General features: G+C 41.1%; 1 protein-coding gene across 2 annotated transcripts; it reads right to left on the bottom strand.

Moving 5' to 3' along the window:
* Positions 1-517: 517 nt before the first annotated feature.
* On the bottom strand, positions 518-18,485 carry cpm (carboxypeptidase M). Of its 2 annotated transcripts, none has more exons than XM_068702579.1 (10): positions 18,420-18,485; positions 16,288-16,464; positions 14,425-14,522; positions 9,715-9,887; positions 7,057-7,156; positions 6,365-6,470; positions 5,638-5,808; positions 4,586-4,738; positions 4,079-4,227; positions 518-3,371 (listed from the first exon to the last, which is right to left on the bottom strand). In XM_068702579.1, the coding sequence occupies exons 2-10, from the start codon at positions 16,448-16,450 to the stop codon at positions 3,102-3,104; spliced, it is 1,383 nt and encodes a 460-aa protein (XP_068558680.1). In that variant the 5' UTR covers positions 16,451-16,464; positions 18,420-18,485; the 3' UTR covers positions 518-3,101. The 2 variants fall into 2 exon arrangements, with proteins under 2 accessions (XP_068558680.1, XP_068558679.1); XM_068702578.1 differs by having other exon boundaries at positions 18,285-18,469.
* Between the last annotated feature and the right edge of the window lie 1,982 nt (positions 18,486-20,467).

The following is a 20,467-nucleotide window of genomic DNA, read 5'->3' as shown; positions in this document are numbered from 1 at the left end:
GGACTTCTATTTGTATTTCTTTATATGGAAGAAGTATTCAGATGGTATATTTCAGTAAAAGTATAGGCATCTACAAAAATACTCCATTGGTGTGCAAAAACTATGTGAATATTATCAAAAAGTACTCATTGCACTGCACTATTTTACTGATCAGTTAATCTATGAAGTTTATTTATTGATCAAATAAAAACACAAACATCCTGCAGAATGAATGTTACCTGTTGGCCTCCTGTTTGTCGTCCAGTCGCTGCAGTTCTAACTGAAAATATTGGCTTTTAATATTTTAAAAAAATATACGTTCACAGAACTTTTACAATGGTGCCAAATACATGTATCACTTTTCCTTCAAAAAATATGATTGTGAATTAAGTGATCTATTTTTTTAAATCTAATTATGACTCTGAATGTAAATAATAACCTGTTTTCTCATTATTATGATTTAGTGCGTCGTCACCTTTTATCCCACAATCATTCTTCTTCTTATCAACGCAATTAAAACATTACAATCTTTTGCTCTTTTTGTGCTTTTAATGTGAAGTTTCCTTTGAGAACCAGTTCACCGACAGTTTCCTTCAGGTCCAGTAGGATTCAGTAGTAAATGGATCCACCGACATGTTTTACAGCGTCATGAAACATGAAACATGAAACATGAAACATGAAACAGAAATGTAGAAAACATTCATGAGGTCTGGAGGTGTGACCGAAGCCGGCGGTCACCAACACGGCACAGAGGATCCCGTTATGAAGCAATATTTAATATCACGCCGTACAAAAGTAGAAAAAAAAAGACATTTGGCAAAAAAATAAAGTTTAAATGTGCAGAAGGCCGCAGGACGAGTTCACTGACCTCCGTTAAAACGGGCGTCACACCTGTTTGTCATTGGAGCTGCTCTGAACCCGATACACATCTGTGTATATATACTGCATATATATATATATATATATATACTGTGTACAGATACCGTATGAGCTAAGGGGTCAGCAGTCTCACCTCACAGACGGTGGTCACAGGTTTGATTCCCAGTCATCAGGTTGTCCTGGTTTAAACCAGTGGTTCCCAACCGTTTCGGCTACAAATAAGAGAGAAATATAAATGGAATTTTGTCTAATTTCTATTTGGGAGGGATAATAATGCACTAAGTTCGGAAGCTACAGTTCCCATAATGCTTTGTGGGAGTAAACAGGAAGCAACATTTTTAGCCTATATTTCTTAGCATTTTGACAAGTTAGTGAATTGAAAAAATGCAGAATCAACGATTAGCAGCTCCTGTTTGCAGTGTTCACATGAATGCACAGACAACTATCACTGGATCACTGTGATACTGAAGAAAACTTAAAAACGTGATGATTCTCCTGTGGCTGATTTCTTAGCACATTTCTGGACGTTTACTCGCAACCGACATCAGAGACAAGATCATATTTCACAATAAAGCAAGCAACATTTAGAGCAAAGGGATATTTTGTGTTTTTTCTCGTTCCCTATCTTGTTGGGGACCACTGGACTAAACTGTCCTGTATAAATGTAAATGTATGGGATGGTTTAACCCTCGCCACACACACATATACACATAAAGTAAGCAGAACGGATGAACGCCCGTATGAACGTGTCTGACGATGAATCAAACGCACCTCATTGAGTTCAGATAGATGCCTAATGTGGCGTCACCAGGATCGCTTCATTTCAACGCCCTCTGGTTTAAATACCACCCTTTCTAAAAACACTCCCTGCAAGTGCTAATTTTAAAGTGCTGCTCCTCACATATAAAATTACATGGTCTAGCTCCATTTTACTTAATGAGCCTTATCACTACCTACGCTCTTAACACGCTGGAACATTTCCGCAGGGAAGACACAAAAAATCCTCAGGCAGTAGTTTTCCCTCCTGTGATCCATTTAAATACAAAGAACTCACAGATTAAACCTGCTTATTCCTGCGGAGAACTCGTCTCCATAATGTAGGAAAGTGGCAGTGTAGATGTGCTATTAATCTCCTGACGTCTGCCTTTGTCTTTTCCCTTAAATCCTTTAGTTATGGGGTTCTTCCTTGTCTTGGGTATGGGGCTGGATTGGTTTTTAGAGGAAATCGGAAAACCCCCAATTTCTCTCTCACATGTTCAGCTCTTCAGTGGTTTCACTTCACTTCTTGAAATACATTTTCATAATCAGTACTCCATTAACTAGAAAGGTGAACTCAGCAGAGTGCGGATCACCGCCAGAAGACAACCCACAATTGACTCAAAGTCACAAAGTCGTCGTAAAAAACACATCCTTTAAACTCAAAAACAAGCGGCGATGTACGCAGGCAACCGGCTTGAAGTCGTTGTGTCAGGCACATTATGCAATCTTGCCAAAACCAAAAGGAAACAATTCAAACTGTCAGCTGTGTAACAGAGGCTGAGTGGCAGCGAGGTACTCAGCAGTAGGTGTATCGGTAGTTCAGCTAGCGGTAAGCCAAACAATCCAGCCAACAGTAAAAGTGAGCCGCAGAGCAGTGGCCGTGAGGTACTCAGCAGTATTTGTACTAGTAGTTCTGTAGCTGTTAGCCAAACACACTGATCCAATTATTACTCAGCAGTGTTTGTTTGGTTAAGAGCAGTGAGTGAGTAGTCAGCAGGCAGTGAGTGAGTAGTCAGCAGGCAGCCAATGGTAGTATTAAACAGGCAATAAAAGGTGTTTTGAGAAAGTGTGACTCAACTCTAACTACGAGAGTTTCTTGAGCGTGTGGCCGTAACTGACCACCCAGAATATTACACAGGTTTCTGCAGCAGAATGCGAGCTATGCCGTGGACAGATACAGTGGTCACTCACTCACTCACTCACTCACTCACTCAGTCAGTCACGTACGCACACATGCGACCGATCGCATGATCCTTCTGGCAGAGATAATAATAAGCCCCAAAGTGAGCTGCTGAACACACCAGCATTTAAAATGATTTCTCACAGTCAAATAAATTATTTTTACTTAAAGTAAATGTGATGAGTGAATCTCCACCAATGAACACGAGCAGAAAACATCCGGAAACTTCACAAACTACTGGAGGACCACCAGTTTTTGTTCTTTGTTTGTTTTCTTGCAGGTTGAGGTTCGACACCGGGCCTCTTCAGCCGATCAGGGATCGTAGCGCCGCCACCAGTCCGAGCCCCGCACTCAGCCCCGTCCACGAGGGCCTATAGGTGGCTCCGCCTGCCTCCAGGTGTAAAGTGTAGTTGCAGGTAGGGGTGAGGTTAGCCGAGGTGGGGTGAGCCGAGGTGCGACCGGTCGTAGTGGGGATGTGGCGTAACACAAAGTCGTGTTTCATGGCGGAGTAGTGATCGGGACCATGCGGGACGTTTAGTGTCTCCGTCAAAACCTCGTGACCCGGGTACGTCACCTGTCAACCAGAAGAAAGTTAATGTCACCGTAACAAACTGAACACCGGAAAACAACACAACATGAAGACTATTTGTATACCAGTTACTGCTACTGTGCTAAGCTAGTTAGCTTCTGCTACTGTCAACAGGCGTCCCACAGGGTACTGACAATGAAACAGGAACTCTCTGCTGTGTGCAATGATGCCTCCAACAAGAGATTGTCACAAATGGTTTATGAGGGTAAAGTGTGCGGGACGTGGCTATGTGCCTATATTGGCATTTAAATGTCCTCAGGACTGGAACCTTCTGGTGTTTGAAAAATTTGGAGAAGATTGGACAAAGTACGCTGAAGTTTCAACAACTTCCTGTTTTATGGTGAAATGTGCTTCTTCTGCGCCACGCCACAGCAACAACGTCGCACGAAAACACAAACTCTTGCTAACTGTTGATCGTTAGGGTCTTTGGATTGTACTGCCCAAATTTGAAGTCGATCTGATTAAATCTGTAGGAGGAGAGTTTACGCCGTCTGTAAAATGGCAAAAAATTACACATTTCATCCAAAATGGCTGACTTCCTGTTGGGTTTCTTCAATAGGGCCTTTGGTGCTCGGGCCCTAATTACAAAGATGTATCCAAACATGTTTTTACTACACTGTGATTGAAGAGATAAAATATATATATATATATGTTCCACCACTAGAGGTCGCTGTATTATCGTGTGTGTTTACTGTGAAGCTGTAGTTTCCAGGCAGCAGCAGTCTGTAATATTCTCCGTGTCGGTCGGTTTTGAACGGACACATATTCCTGCGGCCTCTGACCTCCACCACCGCGTTCTGGACCGGCACTCCGGAGCCATCGAACACACGGCCTTTGACGCCTGAACACACACACACACACACACACACACACACACACACACACACACATATACACACACAGATAGCATCAAGGGGTTATTCAGTATTTATGTTGGATCAGTTTCAGTTTAATACCAAACGAGACACAGACAGGTAAACACACAGACGGGTAAAGAGACAGATAGTTAGATACAGTAGATACAGATATACAGTATGTATACAGACAGACAGGTAAACACACTGGTACACAGAGAGACAGGTGGACAGACAGACAGACATGTAAACAAAGATCCAGGTGGACAGACTGACACGTACACAGACAGGTACGCAGACAGGTACTGATCCTGGTGGACAGACAGATGACAGACAGGTACTGACCCAGGTGGACCTGCTGGATGAAGGCCAGCAGAGACTTCCTGTTTTCCGTCCACAGAGCAGGAAGTTGTTGGACTGGAGGAAACTTGCAGCAGGAAACTTCCAGAGTCAACTCCAAACACTGAGCCCACACATAGTTATAGTCCTGCATCCCACCTGCACACACACACACACACACACACACACACACACACACACAACATGTCAAATATCTTTTTAAATAAAAAGGATACAAGTTGGTGAAGTTGTGTAAAGTTAAAGTTAAGCTCTTAATATAAATTCTAATCCTTGTAAAAACAAAGTTACGTTCCTGATCTTTTTGCCACAAATGTCTCCTTCATGTTAAGGTTCTATGAGCCTTTAGTTTGAACCCAAAGGCGAACGTCCTTTCTTAAATGTGTGAGAGACAAAGAGCGAGTAAGAGGACATAAACAAATATCGTGCGTCCAAAGGAGGAGAACATTTCCCTTTCAAACTTCAAACCAAATGTGTGTCTTTGTGTTCATCCTTTTAAGGATTCTGTGAAGTCTACTGGGATCCTTCAGAGGCTGAACTTCAAGGATGCTACATCATCAAAGCCCAATGTCCAGGATCCTTATGTGTGTGTGTGTGTGTGTGTCCTACGTGCTCCTAAAAACACCCACAATCCTTTGCGCACGATGCATTTCCTGTCCCCCCGATTTGGAAACAGAGGAACTAAGCTAGTAAACCGGGTAGAACCGGCTTATTTTCACATCTTACTCTGAGACTTAAAGGTTTTTGGTTGATGGAACAGTTGAAATATATAACCGAGGCGGTTTATTTCTTACATACAATAAGTCATTAACTGATGTGTTCAGAGTTTTTTTGTCCCCGTGTGAAGCTGCAGAGTTCAGGTCCCTCAGGTGACGTCTCTGTCAGGCGATCCGGCTCACAGAGATCCGGTTTCTGCAGCAGGAAACCGGATCTCAGTTCTGTCTGCAGGTTTCATGACTGAGCTCGGAGCGTTAATGAATACCTCTTCCTGATTGGCTGCCGTGGATCCCGTGGGATCCTATGAATAGCGGCGTGCTGACCTGACAGAGGGTACCACTGGTATCCGTTGGTGACTCCGTCCAGGAACGGCCTGGTGTCGCTGCAGAGGTTTCCCTGGTGCATGGAGGCGTGGCTGTGGGAGTACACCTTGGCCAGGTGAAGGAACACGTCGTCATCGGGCGTGACGCTGGCCCCGCCCACCAGCTCGCCGCCTGCACGAGCGAACGAAAAATAGATTTTAATTGAATTAACGTGAAAACGTCTGCTTTTACACAAAGGGTTGAGCTGAGAAACAGACTAATAGGAAAAAAATAACTCTTCAAAGTAAAATATCAAAGCATGAATTAAAGAATTTAATTTAGATTTCAAAATAAAATATGATAACATACGTGTTTATTATTTATCTTATTGTGTATTTAACTGGACTAACAGACTGACAGTGTTTCTGTGTCGTGCCCTTTCTTTTACTTTCTCTCTCCCTCTCTCTCTTTCTCTGTCTCTCTCTCTCTCTCTGTCACTCTGTCTCTCTCTCTCCGTCTCTCTGTCTCTCTCTCTCCGTCTCTCTGTCTCTCTCCGTCTCTCTCTCTCTCGCCGTCTCTCTCTCTCTCTCTCTCTCTGGTTTTGTCTTCATGGAGTTTTTGTTGTTGTTTAACTTCTACACCAACAAACATGGAGTCTGACTGATGTTTGACAACTTAAAGCAGAAACTACGATATAACTGTCTGTGTCTGTGTGTGTGTGTGTGTGTGTGTGTGTGTGTGAGTTCACCTCCGTTGCTGTTGTCATAAGGGTAACTGGCCACCAGCGCTCCTCCGTGAAGGTTTGCAGAGAGAACGAAGCTCTCGGTCCTCAACCAGCCAATCACAGCTCTGACCTGAAGACACGTCACACAGCGACCGGCCAATCACAGAGGGGTCTTACAAACACGCTGTTTTAAAGAAACGATGGTGACGCTCTGTAGTTTATATTTAAACTAACTGGAGGAAACAGGGCTGAGGAGGTGCAAGAGGAGGAGGAAGAGAGAGATGTGGACGAGGTGAGGAAAAGGCGAGAGAGGAGGAGGAGAGAGTAGAGGAGGAGAGAGGGAGGAGAAGAGACGGTCGGAGAACAAGAGAGAGAGAGAGAGAGGGAAGAGGAAAAAGAGAGGGAGCAGGTTGAGTAAGTGGAGGAAGAGGAGGAGGAGAGGAGAGAGGAGAGGAGAAGAGGATAGGAGAGGAGAGGAACAGGAAGAGAGAGGAGAGGAGGACACAGAAGAGTAAAATAGAACCAATACTGAATAAATAACAGATGCTCTGACATTTATAATCAAACAAACTGGAGGAAATAGAGCTTTTTGGATTGGAACTATTTTCAGCGGCGGATGAATCCTCACTTGGTGGACACTTTACTTCATTTAAGAATAAACACAGAACATCATGAGTGGATGTTAAACAGCAGCAGAACGTGTTTGACTCTCAGACCTCGTTCTCCCTCTGCTCCTCCTCCAGCTGCTGAATCCTCCGGAGACCAGCGAACGCATCGGGGAAGTTCCTGTTCAGGTCTACGCCGTTATTATTGGGCCTGAAACACACAAACACCACTGAGAACAAACCAGATACACAACACATCACCAGGAGAGAGAGGAGAAGGAGAGAGGAGAAGGAGGCCAGAGAGGAGGAGAGGGAGGAGGAAACAAGAGAGGAGAAGGAGAGGGTAGGTGGAGGACAGAGAGGAGGAGAGATGATGAGGAGAAGAGGAAATGAGAGAGAGGAGAAGGAGAGGGTAGGAAGAGGACAGTGAGGAGGAAAGAGGAGGAGGAGAGGAGGAAACGAGAGAGGAGGAGGAAGAGGAGAGAGGAGATAGGGAGAGGAGGTGGAGGAGGAGGAGGAGGAGAGAGGATGAGAAGAGAGGAGGAGGAGAGGAGGAGGAGAGAGGAGAGAGGAGGAGGAGGAGAGAGGAGAGAAGAGGAGGAGAGAGGAGGAGAGAGGAAGAGGAGAGGGAGGAGGAAAGGAGAGCGAGGAGAAGGAGGAGAGAGGAGGTGGAAGAAGGGGGGAGGAAGATTATATAAATATAAATATTTAAAAAGATCAAGGACCTACAAGTTTTTCTGTAAACTGTAAACAAACACAACAGAGGAGAGTAGTAAATACTTCATGTACATGTTGAAGTACAGTGTGTATTTTAAAGTACAACTACTGTTTATCTCTCTCTATATATATATGTATATATATATATATAGAGTGTGTACCACATTCAACACAGTGAAACATCTGATGGTGAAGAGTTTAAAGTGATGACGGTTCATCCTGAAGGGAACACGAACCAAGTTTCAATCCATCCCATAATAATAACCCAGATATTCATCAGCAGCAACAAACAGCAGCTGCTGCCGAGGCTCCCATGGGCAAGGCACTCATGTTTCCCACAATCCTCCTGCTCCAGGAAGCGAGCGTGTCTTTATTTATTTATATACTACTTTATATACAGCTTGCTGATACTTGTCTGTACTTTTACTTGTAATTAAGTAGAAAAATACTTCTTGGACGATTCTTAGGATTTTCAAAATAAAATGTCTGTGTTTTTATTTATTATATACCATTTTGTAGTGACTAACTGCTCTTGAGCCAACATGCTTCTAAAATTAAATTCACAAATAGAAATAGGACTGGAGCAGACATTCAATTTAGATTTAACGTATTTCTTCAACAAACCACTGAAAACCAAAATCCAGCCAAATGGTGTGAGATAAATGTGTTTGTATTTAAAAAAAAAATAAGACTAGAAGCTCACTAGAATCAATAAAGACGTACATTTGATTCAATAAAATTCTTTAAAGCAGTTTGTTTCTGTGTCGAGCCGAAAGTAAAATTATCTCATCGGCCGATTTGTTTCCACTTTGAGCTCCAACGACATGTTTCCTTATATGGTTTGGAAAGTGATGACCTCAAACCGACCGACCACACACACACACACACACACACACACACACACACACACACACACACACACACACATAAACTGCAGCGTAAACATCAAGTCATTTCTCTGGTTAATTTGATTAAAAGTTGAATCAGTTCACATCATTTTGTCCCCACAATGAGACTGTGTGAACAGATTTAAGTCCCCACAATGTGATGAATACAAACATACATACACACACAGGAGTGCCTCCTATAAACAGCACATGAAGAAGAAGTCAAAACACGACTAATTAGACACTTAGGGGCCTTTAACCGCGACTGTAATCTGTGAGTGTGATACAGATCTGCTGTGTGTGTGTCTGGTTTCCTGCTTATCACAGTGTTTTGGGCGTTGGAGCGTCACACAGTTTAGTCTGTGCGCGTAGACCAGAACCAGCACCTTAAACCCCCAATGATTCATATTTTAATATTGATAAGGGACCACATGACAAAAACAGAAACAGTAAACAAAACACGACTTTACATGATTTCAATTTTAACATGCATAAAATGAATAAGTGGATCTTTAAAGGTAAAACATTTAAAATTCAAAACATATCTGTTGCCTCCACGCGGCTCTCAAGATGGCGACGGCTGAGCCGGCGGCTAGAAGAAGCTAACGGTGCAAACAAAAGGCAACAGCGCTGACGGAGCTATCAGTGTGAGGCTGTATATAAGAAGTGGACGGAGTCAGCCATTGGTTCCTGCTGTTTTTGAAGCCTCGAGTTCTGCATTTTGGCCGTCGCCATCTTGTTTTTTTTGCAACCAGAAGTGACACGAGAGGTTGGAGATAACTGAACGCTGAAACATTTTTTAGGCGATCAAAATGTTCCGATTAACTTTCCTTTGAAAGAGATAAAGTCGTGAGACGAAAACACGGAAAAGTCCCAGACTACACAACGCCGTGGTAGAGACCTGTCAATCAGCGTGTAGCCCCGCCCCTAAACCATCCCCTGCTTTATGGTCTGTTTGACTCTAAATGGAGCATAATGTACTAAATGAACATCATGCTGTATTGAAGAAGACTGTAAACTAGAGATTGAGACCATAAACTCATGTTTACAATGTTTACTGAGGGAATAAATCAAGAGAGAAGTAGAGTCATTTTAGACTAGACTTCTATACAACCAGAGGAGTCGCCCCCTGGTGGACACTAGAGAGAATGCAGCTTTCGTTTACCTGCCCTGGCTGTACACGCAGTCCGTGTTCGATGCGTCGAAGCCGTCGGGGTTCATCGTGGGCAGGATGTGGATGCGAGTGCTGTTCAGTAACTGCAATGACCACGTTTCGTTGTTGCGGTAACCACGAACCAGGTCGTCGATTAGCTGCAGCAGCAGCACCCGGCCAAGAACCTTTGCACACACACGCACACGCACACGCACACACACACACACACACACACACACACACACACACACACACATTTTCTCGGGTTAATTTGATTAGCAGTTTAATGAAGTCTGGTGCTTTAGAGTGAAAACAAACGACAGCTACAATCAAGCTTCCTCTTGTCTTTGCTGCTCAGTTTCACCCTTTCATTCATTCATTCATTCCTCTTTCCAACATGACATTTCATGTTCTCTCCTGCTGGAACACCGTGTGGGAGGAAGTGATGTTGTGAGTCAGCGAAACGCGATCCGGAGACGAGCCAGAGGCTGGGTTTTGATGGAGAATAAGAAAAATAACAACAACTTTGTGAATGAATGAGAGCCTCAGGAGGCAGAAAGAGAGAAGGGTGGGAAAAAGGTGAAAAGGTGTGTGTGTGTGTGTGTGTGTGTGTGTGTGTGTGTGTGTGTGTGTGTGTGTGTGCTTACAGAGCTGACATACACACACACACACACACACACACACACACACACACACACACACACACACACGTCGGGACTAGCTCTGCCTTCGGCCATCGTTTTGTTTTTCCCTCAAACACTCGTCTGAACTCTCTTTTCTCTTTTACAATCCAGAGCTTTGTGTTGAGTGTGACACCTCAAACACACACTGTAGTTTATTCTGACTCAGACATGGCGTCAGATAAGTCTCTATATAAACATAAATGTAAACAGAAACCAACAATTTTAAAATATATATTTCTGATGCACACACAGAAATATTTGTTGTTGTAAATTAAATGTAAAAGAAATCCATAAACTGTTATTTTTTTTATGCCTTTGTCAGTGACCGATTTGACCTATTTGCACATGTGAGGGGGGAGCCCACCCAGCATGCCTTGCGGGAAGACCACACCTACTCTGCCTCTGACTGGCTACTAAATGCTATCGTTAGCTTAGCTATGATGCTAACTGGTGGCTTTGAACTAGAAAGGAGCGGCGGCTCACGTTGTTTTATCCGTGACTCTCTGCTTCTACTTTTTAATGCTGCAACATTGAGCAATTCACTCGTCTTAAATGTCTCATTGTGTGGTGATTAAAATGCATTCAGACGTGGCATATTATTGATGTATTACTGCCCTCATCAATCATGACACACTCCTCTCCGTTATGGCGTTCCCATGGAAGGATACGGCAGCTTTCCCTCCGGAGTTTAGACGACAGGCTTCCGCCCGTCCGCCGGTGTTTACGTTGCCGTGCATTAGCTAACGTAAGCTAACGTTCAGCGAGCCTCACTTTAGTTAAAATGTCCTCACAAACGATAACAGTTCCAGAGTCAAAGACGGGAAACTCTCGCTCCTCTGTTCGCCCACACACGTCCACAAACACACAATGTTCTTGTTTTTAAGAAAACAAAGCTGGGGGCAGATACGTGGCTTCAGTTCATCTTCTTTTAGCTCCCGAAACAGCTGTTTGGAATATGATACAGGGTCCTCTAATGCTGGATTCATGATTCCTTTCATTATTGTTTTATCTGCAGATTGTTTCCTTTTGTTTAGTCTATAAATCACAATTTCCTTGAGCCCAAAAAAGACGTCCTCAGATTACTTCTATTGTGTAAAACCCCAAAACATTCAATTTACGTTCATTTATGAGAAAGAAAAAAGACAAATCCTCATATTTAAGAAGCTGGAAGCAGCAAATGTTTTGCTTGAAAGTGAATAATCGAGTATCAAAATGGTTGCTGCTTAGTTTTATTTTGGAAATCGTCTGCATAAAATCCTGCAGGACTGTTCAAACAAAGATCCGCTCGACAGTGTGACTACCGCTCCAGATATGAATACAGGTAACTGTAGAACATACAACATGTTTCAAAAACATTACTGACGTTTCAGGATCGTTTTTGTAACGTGAGTTTGTATGTTTTTTTAAAAGTACGGACTTGGTGTGTAAAAAAAGTGGGCGGTACATCAAAGTATCGGACAAACTAAAAATTGGATCAGCTGGTGGCGCTGGATAAAAAGTCAGTGGATCATCAAATTCAATGCAACTCATCCTCAGGGGAACATGAATGTGGGAACCAAATTTCATGACAATCCATCCAATTGTTATTTCAATAAATTCCACCAACGCGAAACCTCATTGCGATGCAACAGGATCCTCAAAGTTCATCTTCTGTTTGATTTCATTGCAACCCATCATATATTTGTTGAGATACCAAATGACAGACGTCGCCATCCATAGAGACAGAAATATGTCGGAGGAGGAGGGGAGCAGATTAAAGCTGTCGAAAGACGTCTGGTTAATTTGACGTCGCTGTACATACTTCTCAGGATCAGCGGCGGCAGACTGCATTCCTGCTGCTGACTGAGCGGCATTCTGTCAGAAGAAAGACGAGTTCTCGTCTGAACGTCGAGGACGGAAACGTCCCTCTCCGAGCGTTTGATTTTGGACGTTGTTTTGCTTCCTGTGTTTTTGGGACGTTTTGCCAAACAAACTGATTTCCTATCAGGGGGCCAGATGTATAAACGATGAGCGGGTACAGAAAAAAATGCACACGCCTTCACAAACAGCGACATTTATACAAACAGAATGTCTGCATTCATCTGCTGCTGTGCCAAAGGATTCATCCTCTGGGAACCACGACTTTCCAGACGATGTTTTATGCCATTTCATCCAGTTGATGTTGACATAGTTTTTAGAATAAGGGAACACTTTGACCAGCTGGTGGTGCTGGAGAAAGAAAAAAAAAAAATCAGGGGATCATAAAAGTCAGTAGGATTCATCCTCTCATGACCATGAATGTCTGTTAATAAAATGTATGGTAATCCATCTCATAGTTGTTGAGATATTTCTAAATCTTCAGTAAGTTGCTTGTTCTGTGCAACACTTTTGCACAACTACTGTCTACTTCACATGATTTACTGAGCACGTTCATGCTCCTCAGAGGATGTTTTCAAGACTGTAAAAGTTCACATTTTCATGCCTAATTCTTCAGTAATTTGCTTGTTCTGTGCAACACTTTAGTTACGGTGAACACCGCTGTCTAGTGAACCATATCAGGATCAAGTTTCTTCATCTTGGCAGTATGAACGAGGACATTAAGTGTTAGTCGGCCTCGCGGGAGATAAAACTAACGTCACAACGGAAGATTCTCTCTCTGGAAACTGCTGACATTCACACACACAACGATCTCTACACGACACCTTCTCAACTGTTTCCACAGAGGCTACATTCCTGCTGTTGTAATGTGTGTGAGTGGACTCGGTGAAAAGGCCTTTTTTTTGGAAGTTTCCTTCCGAAACCGACACACTCCGCTGACTCTGTGTGCTGACTGAGTAACACACTGTGTAAGTGTGTGTGTGTGTGTGTGTGTGTGTGTGTGTGTGTGTGTGTTGAGGCGTGACTTGTCTATTTAAGGACATTTCCTTTGACTTTCACACACACACACACACACACACACACACACACACACACACACACACACACACACACACACACACAGTGTGATCAGCCCGTAGGCCGTCACCACGGTAACCAGATGCTGGTCAGAAGTCGCTCTGAGTTTCCTTCACACATTTTTTTTGGAGATCACTTATTTTACTTATTTATTTTGTCTAATTCCTTTTAATTTATACATTCAATTTTAATTACATTTTTTTAATATATATATATACATATATATATATATATATGTATATATATGTATTTATATATAAATATATACATATATATATAGCTCTGCTCTGCTCCGTATTTAAAAACACTTATTTATTAAACACTGATTTGTTGTTCACATTTGTTGTCACTAGTCTTAAAATAGCATTTTAAGACTAGTGACTAGAAAGCATTGAATCGCATATTTAATGTGGGCCCATGACAAACCACACTATGACGTAATTAATCCACGGTTCACAGTTTTATATCCGAAATGCTCCCTCACGGCAGACTTAAGGCCCTTTCTAGCGGATAAAAGACGGCACATCTTGCGTTGAAGGAATCAGGACTTCATAGATACTGAAGCATCTTCAGATCTCACGGTTATCAAACAGTGACGGACTCAAACAACCGCAGTTAAGCTAAAAAAAACGTTGCGCAAAATCCTATTTTGACAACCTCAGAGCAGACCAATCCTGGTGCACCCCCGGAGATCTCTGGCCAGCTCTAACAATCTTTAAAGGACTCATTAGCAGATGTATTCTTCCTCACTGTTTGTGTGTTTGAACTGCTGTCAATAAAGTTATTTCTTCCTGTCGCTTGTTTGCTGCTGTTGAAGTCATACGATCTGCAGATTTGTTTCATAATGCTGTCTAATTCTTTAATGTTGACTCAGCGCACCACACACACACACACACACACACACACACACACACACACACACACACACACACACACACACACACACAGTCCGTCGTCTGGTTACACCAGTGTGTGTGCGTAGTGTTTGACTCTGAATGGCTTTTGTTGATCTCTTTAGTCTCCTGCTTCCTGTCAACAGGGAGGGGTCCTGTTGTGTGTGTGTGTGTGTGTGTGTGTGTGTTCGTGTGTGTGTGTGTTCGCTCACCTCATTTCCATGCATGTTAGCCACATATTTGAACTCGGGGATGCCGACGGTGTGACGGCGAGGACTGAGGCCGAGAGCCAACACCCACAGCGTCTGACCTGAGGGACACAGAACGTTCTTTACATCCACACAAGTTACAGTTTGTGTTCTATGTTGACGTTCTCCACCTTCATGTAGCAGAGAGACAGAGCAGAGGGGTTGTTTACGTGCATCCTCCACTATTTTTCAGAATATGACGATATTCCAGATTTGATATAGTTTGTGTAGACATATTCAGTTTGGATATTCTGAGTTATGTCGTATTCCGAATGCAGCATCTTGCGATTAAGACTGTGACGTGAGATATGTTGATATTGTCGTTTAACCGGAAGATGAACGGCAGCATGTAAACGGGAATATTAGTGATATATGGGAACAGTTTATTAGGAATATTGTCTTTTTCAGAATAAGGGCAAAATAACAGGAATTCTTGTAGCATGTAAACGTATCAGACTGAGATTAGAAACATCAGTAATGACAAAAACAATCACAATTTTGGGAATATGTAAAAAAAAAAAAAAAAAAAAAAAAAAGTTGTTTCTTTTATTTTGTAAAGGTTGCCAAGTCTTCTTTTAAAGACAGACAGAAGCTTAGCTGTGTGACTTGAACTCAGACTGGAGCTAAAGTTTAACGAGATGTGAGTGACCCACCAACGAGTCATTCATGGATCATTAACCGTCGTCTGAAAGAGGATTATTGTTCTCTCAACCTCAAACCACTGAAACAAAATGAAAAACACAACCACACACATTAGGTTTGATGTCAAGATCTGTAGCAATGCTGGCTGAAGAGAAACAGCTCTTAATCTGGAACCTGCTGAGCAATATCAGGGAGAGGACATGATAACCAGAAAGTATGTTTGCATGATTTTTAATCCTTTAATCATTTTATAATAATGTGATTAATGTTTCTGCAGCAGTTTAGTTTTTCTTTTCACTGGTGCTGAACCTCAGAGTGTAAAAGTTTCCATGTAAACACAACGACTGTAACTATTGCAGAGGAATGAATGAAGCTCTGCAGGCCACAGCAAGTCTGTAACACACACACACACACACACACACACACACACACACACACACAGCAGTATAAGCAGTAGTAAAATGTGTCTTTACAGCAACTTGATGGAAAAACTGGCTCGCTGCATACATACACACACACACACACACACACACACACACACAGGTTGGACGCAGGCCAGCTGGTGTCCTAGATTAGCACAGATTAGCTGTGTGTGTGTGTGTGTGTGTGTGTGTGTGTGTGTGTGTGTGTGTGTGTTTGAGTGATTAGCCAGATTAAGACGTCCCCCAGATTAAATTAACCACCGTTTAGAGTCCCGTCGTACAGACACACAAACAGCAACACACACACACACACACACACACACACACACACACACACACACACACACACACACACACACACCACACAGATAAAACCACAGTTATGACATCAAGATTGAGATGATTATGAATCATGATGTCATCATTACCACATAAAGTTTCCAATTGTTTTTTTTTGTGTTTGGTGAATGTAAAGAACTTCTATAGTTTCATATCTTTAAAAATGAGTTTGACTTCTACACATAGGACAGAAAGACAGAGAGACAGACGGACGGACGGACGGACGGACGGACATACAGACATATGGACAGATGGATAGACAGACAGATGGACGGACAGACAGACAGACAGACAGACAGACAGACAGACAGACAGATAGACAGACGGACGGACAGTTGGACAGACAGACAGATAGTAAGACAGACAGATAGTAAGACAGAAGGACAGACAGACAGACAGACAGACAGACAGGTGAGCCTCTTACCTCTGACCGACTGTCCGATGCTGTACAGGTGAGTGATGTCCGGGTTGGAGCCGCTGGTCTGGACCAGGTACCGCTCCATCTCACGGTTGTCGTGATAACGAAACTCCAGTGCCAAGGCCCGTCTGAGGAGGAGGAGGAGGAAGAGGAGGAGGAGCGATGACATCACTGCAGCCACACCTGACGGAGGAACTAGACGTTAGAATCTCTTCAGCTCGTCTTAAACTCAGACTATATTTCAATAAAAACACACGTTGACTTAGAGACGAGGGAACAGGAAGTGTAAAAACGCTGAGTCGTCTTTTATCAGCTTACTATCAATGAACAATACATTTGATTACGTCACATTGGGCTTTAAGAAATCCTGATATTTAACACTATTGTGAGACATTTAATGGACCAAATATATTGAAATCTCAGAGAACAGAACTGGGAGTTTAATCACTAATGACAAATCTGAGAAGAACAATAAAATGTGAGGAAATAATTGAAAGCAATTATGTGGAGCAGAGAAGTGATAAAGAGAGAAAGAGAAGCGTTCATCCAGGAAGTGGAGGGTGACTTTCAAAATAAAGCTGTCAGCAGGAAGAAACTGAACTTAGATATGTCAGTTTTAATCGGAGTGAAACTGGAGCACATTTTAATTCAAAATGTGTTTTTGTCTTTCTGTTGACAGGTTCATGGTGACAGTAATCGTTGTCACGCTGCCTGTCAGGACTTTGACCCGTGTAAATATGAACGTAGAGTTAAGAGTTGTCTGTAAACCTCGAGGAACGCTGTCAGACAGAACACATCGTCACAAACAGGTTCCTGTCACCAGCGGAACGTTCAGCTTTCATGACGTAACGCTCAGGACTTCACTGCTGTTTCATCTCAGTGTGTGTATTTGCTACTGGTTAGTTGTGTGGTTGTATGAGGTACTTGTACATAGTCAGTGTATTAGTACAGTAGATTAGGAGTTTCTGGTCTACTGCTGTTTGTTTGTGTATTTGTGTGACTTTGGTGAATCTGAACGAACTCTTTAAAACACAAAAGTTATTTTATATATATATATACGTATATATATATATATATATACGTATATATATGTGTGTGTATATATGTATATATTCAACAACAAAGTTCATAACTTGGCCTAAAGACGACAAAAGGCGGTCAAACATAAGCGATATACAAAGGATCCATAGAAACATTAAATATTACAGAAATATATATTATTATATATAAGCTCAGTTCATATACAAACCATAAACAAAATAATACGATCTAGGAATATTAAAAAATATATATTATACAAACAAACATGTCTGATCACCACTGAGGACATGAAGAATATAGAACATATTACAGAAATATTATATTAAAGGAGAGGTAGTGACTTCGTAGACAGCGGTGGAAGAAGTACTCACATATTTAACTCAAGTCCAAGTAGTAAAACCACAGAGTAGAAATACCCTCATTCAAAATGTTACTTTTTCAAAAGAACAAAAGTATTAACATCAAAATAAAGTACCAAAAGTACTCTATGTAGAAAGCTGATATACTGCTTGTGAATTACACAAAAAGATGCAGTACATTTATGTCTTTATCCATAATAATACATCATAATGTATGTGTTGATCATGTTATGTATTAGTAATCTGGATCTTCAAAGTAACTAGAAGTATTCAGATCCTTTACTTAAGTAAAAGTAGCGTACTGTGTACTCTGTGAAAGTAAAAGTCCTACGTTGAACGTGTCTTTCATGTAAAAGTATGCAAGTTACGTGTACTTATATCAAAAGTAAAAGTACTTATGATGCTGAATCGTGACACTATGATATATTATATATTATTGGACTATTATTAGGCCTCCTTATGCATTCTTCATATTTTACTGTTTAGTTTAATATAGTTGATATAAAACACATAAAACATGTTGAATTGTTATATTGTTAAGTACATCAAATCCTATTAAACCTCTATTGTAAATAAATGTGGTGCAGTAAAGATAATATTTACCTCTCAGGTGTAGTGGAGTAGAAGTATTTAGGAGTAGAACATGGAAGTACAAGTACCTCAAATGTGTACTAAAGTCCAGTAGTTTATAGGAGCCCGACTGCTGATCGATGATCAGTTCAGATCAGCAGGTCTCACCTGGACGCTTCCGGTCGGTCCTCCGGTCCGTTACGCGACTCGAACACCGACCAACACCGACCACAGCGGCGGGACTCCTGCAGAGGTGAGACGGGTTAAAAAATGAGGACGGGTCCGGATCCGTCCGTCCGCTTCTTTCAATGAACGTTAACTTATTCACCAGCGGGTCTCCCGGTCTCTCTCCTCGGGAGGGGCGGAGCTTAGAGGAGCGTGTGTGTGTGTGTGTGTGTGTGTGTGTGTGTGTGTGTGTGTGTGTGTGTGTGTGTGTGTGTGTGTTGGGCGCATTCAACAGGTTTATGAATGAAACAGACATTTGATTCATTCAGTGAATAAAGAGGCTACTTTTCTCAATAAATGTGTCTAAACTGGCAGAAATATAACATGTATGTATGTGTTTTTAATTTAAACTTCATGTGGTTGTTTTGTTACTTATTTTAAATTTAAAAACACACGTTTTTGTTATCATTGTGACATATTTTTCTGAATTAAAACACACTTTGTATTCGGACACTATAATAAAATGGTGGACAGTAAATTAAAGGAGCAGTGCGTAGAATTTGTTAACAGACATGTGATATAATATTCATGACTATGCTTTAATTAGTGTATAATCACCTAAAATAATCATTGTGTTTTCGTTAAAATGAGCCCTTCTTTTCTGCTTCTATCCGGGAGCTGGAGGCGGAGTCCGCCACGGCCATGTTCTACGGTAGCCCAGAGAGGACAGAGCAAACACTGTCTCTAGAGAGATCCTTTCACATTGTTACGTTCCCTAAAGGAAACCTTAGCTCTCTTAGTGAAAGGGAGGAGTGAGCGGAGGGTTGTTCAGTTGGGTGCAATCTCCAACTTCACCACTAGATGTCACTAAATCACACACACCTTGAGGTGCACACCTGTACCTTTAAGTGTCTGATAGAGTGATACAAGGAGGGTGAACAGAGGAGAATATACCGCCAGAATGACTTAAATAAAACACAACTTGAAAGTTTAAAGTCCTTAATCTTGAATTTAGAGACACACGTAGACGACGATTAACATTCAGAGCTTTACTTAAGGCAAGAAACTGAAATATTGATGACATATGATGAAATCAATTCCGGCATTTTACTCCTAAAAGTGACTCATTAAGCACATTTTATCATGATCTTAACATGAAATGTTAGTGTTTAGTGGTGTTTACAGTTAAAACCACTTAAATGTTAGTGTGGAGTTTCTAAAATTCTACGCTGGCGCCCCCAAGTGACAGCATGAAAGAAGACATTCTCCATCAGAATAATTTAAAGATGATGTAACCTACATGACAACTTTACACTTTCCCTTTTAGCTTTTAACCCCACTTATTTACACATTATTGTTTTTATTTATTACATTATAAAATGGCATTATTGTCTCTTTTTGATCTAAAAAATGCCTTTATTTAATATTTCTGTCATGTCTCTTTTTTTGTTGCATGAAAACCCATTTTATTTTGTATTTATAAAAGCTTTATAGTTGTTCTGTAACTAATCTCAAACAGCTATTTGGGTAATCCTGTTTTGGCTTGTCATGTTTGTATGTACAGCATATATGTATATATACATATATATGTATATATATATGTATATATACATATATATGTATATATATATGTATATATACATATATATATACATATATATGTCAAATAACCTTCAAGTTATAAATTGAACTTTAAGATTTATAACTTGCAAGAGACAAATTATTTATATTTTTTGAAATACATTATTTTGTACTATAATATAACTACATTTTAGCGTATATTGTATCATATTATATATATATATATAAATATATATTCTATGTTTTGTTCGTATGTTTAACTTTTTTATTACATTATATACTATATTACTATACCATATATATATATATATATATATATATAGTATAATAATATAGTATATAATGTAATAAAAAAGTTATTTTTTCTTCTTTGAACACAGATGATAGAAATACATTTATCACAGTGATCTTCATCATTTCATCTCTCTGTGTGTTGTTATGTGTTGATATTTGAACACATATGTGCTCAA

This window comes from Cebidichthys violaceus, unplaced genomic scaffold (assembly GCF_023349555.1).
Source record: "Cebidichthys violaceus isolate CVI_PGR_0920_01 unplaced genomic scaffold, fCebVio1.0.p SCAF_86, whole genome shotgun sequence".
Lineage (NCBI taxonomy): Eukaryota > Metazoa > Chordata > Actinopteri > Perciformes > Stichaeidae > Cebidichthys > Cebidichthys violaceus.
Note: the sequence above shows the minus strand (reverse complement) of the source record. Positions and strands in the feature narration are given on the sequence as shown.